The sequence below is a fragment of the Xiphias gladius genome, chromosome 15 (assembly GCF_016859285.1).
Source record: "Xiphias gladius isolate SHS-SW01 ecotype Sanya breed wild chromosome 15, ASM1685928v1, whole genome shotgun sequence".
Lineage (NCBI taxonomy): Eukaryota > Metazoa > Chordata > Actinopteri > Istiophoriformes > Xiphiidae > Xiphias > Xiphias gladius.
This window is the reverse complement of record NC_053414.1, coordinates 21,657,587-21,665,086: the sequence shown is the minus strand read 5'-3', so window position 1 is coordinate 21,665,086 and position 7,500 is coordinate 21,657,587. Positions and strand designations below refer to the sequence as shown.

Below are 7,500 nucleotides of genomic sequence, written 5' to 3'. Positions count from 1 at the left end.
CGTGAGAATTTTCCCGACCACATCCAGCACGCCTGTACTCAGTAAATGAACAGCATGCCACTGATGATAGCAACGAAAACACATAATGTATACTTATTATATTATATATAAAATTACATAAAGAAAAAAAGAAAAAGAAGTTAAAAAAATCTGAAAAATAATAAAAGTCAAGAAACAGATGAAGACAGAAGACAGCAGCCACATCAGTACATACTGTAAGTATATAATCAATGTAAGAAAATAAATGGGTTACTGAAAGACATAGCATTAATGTTTGAGTTCAGAGTGGTCTGTAGCATTTTCACTACTAGACATTCAGAAATAAATAATTAAAAAAATCTTTTGTAATTTTTAAATAATTCAAATCCCCAGCTTGTTGTGCTGGTTAATTTATGTTGCCTTGGGGAGACAGATACAGAGACTGCTGTTAGACTTAAATAATTGGTTGTCATGCTTACATAGATAAGATGGGGCATGAATTTATTGAAAACTTTGTACACCTCATCATCTTTTTGGACATTTTCCTATTCCGTACAAACCTGATTCTGAGTTGAATTTTGGGCTCACGTACTGTAGTTGAGACCAGTTGGGTTTGGGGAACACACTGAGAAATGAGCAAAATTGTTGTTTTGTTAAATGCATTTTAATAGATAAAGGTAATTGCTTGTCTCGTGATATCATGCAGCAAGAATTGATGTTTAACTTTTGTAAATGAATAGTTTAAAATGTTTAAAGTTAGAAATTAAATATGATGAATAAGCAGATAATATTTAATTAAAATAATACAATTCACAAAAAGTGAAATCTCATATGATGAATACCATAAAACTGTCAAGCAAAAGGAGTTTAACATCTTCCATTCTCACTGTAATATTTTTTTTTGTATTATTTATTTATTTAGTTTTTTTTTTCAATGTGGTGACATTTCTTAATTATTGAATAAAAACCCCACTAAACCACATCAGTAAATATATTCTTTTATCATTATGACAGTTGTCAGGAAGCTAAATAAACAACAAATGAATAAATAACGGGGACTATCTGCATAGTAAAAGCCAGATCTCAGTGATACCTAGACAATTCCAGCAGAGTGGTGTTCACAGACAGAGATGAGCACCACTGTAATCCCTGACAGTCTGCTGGCCCGAGTTTCAACTTCATCTCTGCTGACTTTTTTAAACTGCAGACACTTCAAAGGGTCCGTCCTAACATTAGCTGCGAAGATAACAATGTAACGTCACCGCACATAACAGGTCCTGACAGATGATGTCCCAGTAATTAAAGCCAATACAAGATGCAGTTGACATAAGACACAGTGTCACAGTGAGGGAGAGTCATATAGCTTAAGTCAGAAACAAGGGAGAGAGAGACAGTAGCAAAGAGAGACTGCTTCTTGGCATTTTACTGTTTATCTTGTCATACAGGAAGATAATGTGATAGACCAAATGCGATGGAGAGAAAGACATCAAGGATCCTAGTGTACAGTTTCCTTTCCTAACTCCCGTCATCTTCTCTCTTTCTCCTCCCCATTTTCTGATACATATTTTTTTGAGTCATGGACACGGTCTTTGTCCCAGTGCTTACTTCTTCTCTTTTTACTCTGTCTCTATCTACTCTGTCTATCTAGTTGTGGATTTTCTGGTGATATTGTCTTCCTTTTACATAGGCATGTTTGTCTTTTCATAAATAAAAGCATTCATTTCATCCTTAGTGCAGTGCCTGTACCCATGGCGTGTCAGAATCAAAAAAACACCGTCTATAGGACAAAGAGCAGCTGAATAAATGGAAAAGAACTGAAAAGACAAACTACAACTCAGTACTTGTAAAAACATAATTGACAACAATGTAAAAAAAAAAAAAAAAGGCATCTTGAGTACACATTTTTCTGTTTTGGCTGCCACAATATTGGTTTCATTGCGATCGCAATACTTACATCACCTGCCTCTAGATTTGCAAAAGATGATACAAAGAGCAATCGGTGTTTGGTTGAATAAGGCATTTTGTAATTACATTTCTTATTAAGATTATGGTTCTGAAAGAACACTGCTAATTTAAGTTATAAAAAGTATAAAAGTATTTATTGCAAATCTAAATTTCTTTAAATGGCATCTCCACCTTTTTTTCTTTCTTTTTTAAATTTTTTTTTTTAGCATTTTAGCATTAGTTCCACAGAATTTGAGAATCCACATTTTTTAAGATCTCTCTTTTTTCAGGGACGAAGATGTTCAGTGTGGTCTGGTGAAAGAAAGCTTTTTGTAGGGCTTGAAAAGCCTGGCAAAACACTCGAAATTTACTTTAGTACTAGTGTAGGTTAATTGTAGTCCTGGAAAGTCCTCTTCTAAGCAACTGTGGTAATATGACCCTGAAATTGTGTTTCGTTATCTTTTAAATACTTGAGTGACACCTGATTTTAGTGATGTCTACTATCAAACAGGTTTATTTGCCACAGTTTGTTTTGACTTTTTTCTTGATTTTTGTTTTTTATTCCTTCTTTCTGTCTCATTGCCATCTTATAGGCAGGCAAATGAGGAGTACCAGGTCCTGGCAAACTCGTGGCGTTACTCATCAGCATTTTCCAACAGGCTGTTCTTCACGGTAGTGGACTACGATGAGGGAGCAGATGTTTTCCAACAGGTAACTAGTTATTTAGTGTTTTGTCAATCTCATATGTAATCACCCGAGCCTAATGTAAGTTTCGTCTTTCATACTTTCAATTTTCTCCCTCCACTCCATCCTCATTCCTCTGCACATAATAACTTTTTTCGCCCTAACGTCACTGTATGTGGGTGCCTCCTCATCACCCAATCCATGACTTTAGTGAAACACATTCACATAGTTGTGTGAAATCCACAGAAAAAAAACACCAGCCCTTGTTACAACTGCAGTAGCTTTGTTAAAAATCTGTCAACTTCCGATTTAGAAAATTCAAACATTTTGTTTGTTTGTTTTTACATGAGGGAGATTAATATGACAAAGATAAAAGTACTAGAAAAAGATATTGTACACCAAAAGCTAACTACTTTTTGCTGATATAGGATTAGCTTTATCATAGGATCCATCAGAATGCTGAAGGTAATTTGCTCAGATTAATTGATAAATCCAAAAAAGTAGGTAGTAACAATGCCTGTTTCTTAACTCACCGTAAGGGGAGGTTTCATTAGGCAGATATTCTGGGGTAGTATCAATCAGTTGCAAATATATCTTTTCCTTCCCATCATCAGTCCCCATCTTCCTTTCCACTGTGGTAGGCCATTGTTAGACACAGACCTTCAGCTGCAACATAACGCCTACAGTCCTTTCCTCCTCTCCATCATATTCACCGCCATCTTTTTCTTCTTATCCTGTCAAAACCGCAGCTTTTCTCCTTTCTGCCATTCACTTTGTCCTCCTTTCCTTGTTCCCTCCCTCCCTTCCTTCTTTCCATCTATCCACTAGCTGATTTTGGTCAGTAAGGAGCTGCCTCACAACTTCAGCAGTAGTTCCGGAAACACCCTTTCAGAAAACCTTCAATAAAAAGTCAAAAAGTACACACACAAAAAGTCATACATACACGCAGAAAGACAATCTCACACACAACCTGCAATGGCAGAAAGGCACACAAGGACACACACACAAACATAACTAGAATGGCACTCAGTAGAGCGCATACCTCCGCCAAGGCGAAAAATGGATAATAAATTCCTGGATTCGCCCCTTTAACTGGATAGACACCAAAATGTAATGGATTCTTCTCTGGCCCATGACCCATCACTCCACCAAGTTTAGTGCAAATCAGTTCAGTACCTTTTGCGTAATCCTGCTGACAAACAAACAAACAGACACGGGTGAAAACATAACCTCCTCCTCTACATGGACAGACTCAAATGTTTATATACATTGAAACAGAACATAGTGTAAAACATGGACAGACACAAGCACACAGACATGCATATTTAGATGGACAAACAAGCATACATACATGCAGAAAACTAATTTAATGCTCATAAACACATGCAAACAACACACACTACACACACCATTCTCAAGCACTGGCATTGTTGTCATGTAGGTAGCTGTTTTCATTCCACTCAAACAAGAAAAATTCACATCATTTTCAGTCCTGTTTTACTTTTATTTTCATTTGACTTGAGCATGTGAGGAGAAAAACCACAAGTATGTGAAATAGCCAGACGACTCTAAAAAGAGTCTTTAAAAAATCCTAATAATTTACATCTAATGGTTTAAAAGAACTGGTAGAAATGTTTTTTTTTCCAATATTATTTTATATTTATACTGTATTCTCTTTATATTTTGCCAACTAAAGTAGGGCTGCAACTAATGATTATTGTCATTAGCGATTAAACTCATAATTATTTTCTTATTGTTTGTAAAAAATGTCTCACAAGTTTGTAAAACCCAAGTCGAAAAATTCGGAGGTCTTTTTTTTTTTTTTTTTTTTTGTGCAGTCAACACTCCAAAACCTAAAGATACCCAGTTTTGCAAATATTTACATTTGAGAAGCTAATTATAATGTATGCTTAGACCTTTTAAACAGTGTTAAACCTTTAAAAAAAAGTTTTATTTTTGATTTACTTTTGATCCAATGAAGGGCTGCTTAGGGTAAACAAGCAAGCACAAATTACAGGCTCTGCTGTGCAGTGGCGTTGATGGTCTGCAGTAGGATTTGACGAGGAGGCACAGAGGTTGTCACTTTGCCACTGTGGATTACAGAAATTTGTGTCGCGTTCTCCCAGTGAAACCAAAATGGAGACGATGACGATGTATTATTCATTTAAGAGACATTTTTGTCACTACAAAACTTTGTTCCTCTGTGTTTTTCTCTGGTGTGGCTGAGTAGTGCTGAGCAGGTTAAAAACTCTTAAACGCAGGCAGCACCAGAAATAGGCTGCAAGCAGCTTTACCTAAATACAGAAAAAGGTACAAATAAGGAGGTAGATTTCCTGTTGTCCTTTGTTATTCTACACCTTAAACTCTTAGAACTTTAAATAGCTATGCTCAGTTAAAAATAGTCTGGTATTTAATATTTAATAGTCTTTAATATTTCTCCTTCTCTTCCTCTTTTTTCAACTTGCTTTTCTGTTTGCTAATTGTTCCTTCCTGCTCTCTCGCTGTCTTGCAACTTCTTTCATACTTTTCCTCAAAGCTATTTGATTTTCATGACTCTATCCACATCTGTTCTTGTCATGAAAAAATGCTTTTGAAGTTGAAATAAGAGTAAATTACATTAACATCCCTTTGCTCTGTTTTTCTCTTAGTTTTCATGTTTGTTTGCATGTGTGTTGCTATGTCCATGCATAAAGGCATATTTTTGTATTTGTGTTCATGGGTATTTCTACATGTATGTTTACATGTTCTTACATTTGTATGCATATGTATGCATGAACACATGCCTCTAATCCATTATTCACCTTTATCACTTAAAATGTGTGGCTAAAGAAAGATCCTGCATATTGTAGCAACCCTCCTCTCCACTCGCATCAGTTTTCTTCTTTCTCGGTTGTCTCTGCTCATTTCTTTCCTTTTGTCCTCTTCTCGATTTTTCTCCAGGTGTCTTGGGGTAAACAGGAGAGAGTAAACCAGTTGACTTTATTGTTGCTGATATTTGTAGGGAATCCCTGGGATTTGGAGTTAAATACGTGTGAAACATGGAGAGAGGGAGAAAGGAAGGAAGAAAGTGATGAAAGATGAGTGCAGATTTAGAGAAAGGAGATAATCAATCAGATTTAAAAATTCACATTTTATGCAGTTGTCTTTGTTTAGCTGTGTGTGTGTGTTTGTCTTTGTTTAAGAGGACAGACGACAGAGCAGTGCATTTGTACGAAAGAATGTTTATGCAAAGATAGAATTATTGAAGATATCTTCTCTATCCAATTATTAGCTGTCATAGCCAGAACACAACCAGTTACTGTCTTGTAATTAGATCAGTACACACACACATACACACAGAGAGGCCTATAACATGATAGAAATACAATACACTGATGTAGTTTCTTGTACCTAATGATCTTTGAGGGTTATTTTTTTGACATCGCTCCTGTGCCAAGTCATTTAGTATTGAGTATCTGCTCAATACAGAGTCCTGACCTGATTTTTGTATTTTCTTACAAGGTACAGATGCATAGTGCAACTGCAGAGCCAATCAAATTTGGGTAGGTTATTTTGAAAATGGAATATCTCCATAATATAATATAATCTGTATGACAACTCTTCTTTACTGGTTTTCTACCATATTCATAGTGTCTTATGGTATTTTGTATAATGTACTTGAGCAGTGTCAGTCTGGAGATGTTGTGACTGCAAGGTGTGGACAGGATTTGGACAGCCTCTCTTCATTCCCAGCAGGAACAAAATGTTGAAGTTCAAATGCAGTTTTCAGCCAACAGAAGCACATTAAAGGCATGGTGCACCCACAAAATGCCACTGATACAGAAGCAGAATGAGTTATTGTTCTCTGATGCTTACTGTCAGTAAGGATATCTTCATTGAAACTGCTAACTGATGTAGTTGTTTATTCCACTTGGGATCACCCACTCGCAAAGCTGTGTGAGTTGGAAATAGGTTCTTAATGGCACACCATAGGAATACATACTGTGTCAACATTTATGTCACAAAAGTGACATAGTATACTTTTATTTTTTGGAGTATTAGCAGGCTGCCTAACAAGTTATGAAAATTTAAAGATGACTGTGTTTGGCACGAAAAAATACAATAACATTACTCCAAATAAAAAGTCATAAAGGCATGATTTACTTTTAGAATAATCCAGTTGTTTACTGCGCAAAGAAAAAAAACAAATAAAACAGAAATTCTTACATGCAAGCAATACATAGATGGAGAAATACAGAGCCCAGAACATGTCAGAAATTATTAACTGAAGGACATAGGACTTTTTAGTCATTCACTCTCTAATGTGTAGAACTCAAGTAATATCACTAATATTTGGAGGCAACAGAAAAAAACAATCATAAATTTAGAAATGAGAATAGGCTTCAAAGTTTAATTTTAAGGACAACAAACAATCAAGTATTTAGCCAAGGAATGATTGACAATGGAGACTGAAACCGTTGACACATACAATATAATGCAAAGCAGAGGTGAATCTGTGATACTTGCCCATGCCATCCATCTGTTGATTAAGATATTGTGATCTATGGTGTGTCTTTAGGTGATATGTTACCTAAAGTGTTTGACGAGTCAGAGTTGACATTAACTTTACATCCCCACCCTCATTTTCTCCCTTTTTCTCTAGCTGAACATGAACAGCGCTCCAACCTTCATGCATTTTCCGGCTAAGGGAAAGCCAAAGAGAGCTGATACGTTCGACCTGCAGAGGATTGGCTTTGCTTCAGAGCAGTTGGCCAAGTGGATTGCAGACCGAACAGATGTTCAGGTACTCCGAACACAGATATTCACGTTCACACATGCACATTCTCAAGAAACATACAGTTTTACAATTAAGAAAGGTTAAGAAAGACAATCCACTGTGATTTAGTGTTGCAC

At 36.0% G+C, this 7,500-nt stretch overlaps 1 protein-coding gene across 4 annotated transcripts in view; it reads left to right on the top strand.

Annotated features, from left to right (window-relative positions):
* tusc3 (tumor suppressor candidate 3) overlaps positions 1-7,500 on the top strand; it is a 68,747-nt gene that overhangs the window by 33,003 nt on the left and 28,244 nt on the right. For all 4 annotated transcript variants that reach the window (XM_040147116.1, XM_040147118.1, XM_040147117.1 and 1 more), the window contains exons 3-4: positions 2,517-2,634; positions 7,250-7,390. In XM_040147116.1, coding sequence (XP_040003050.1) covers positions 2,517-2,634; positions 7,250-7,390 — 259 coding nt within the window. The remainder of the gene's footprint in view (positions 1-2,516; positions 2,635-7,249; positions 7,391-7,500) is intronic.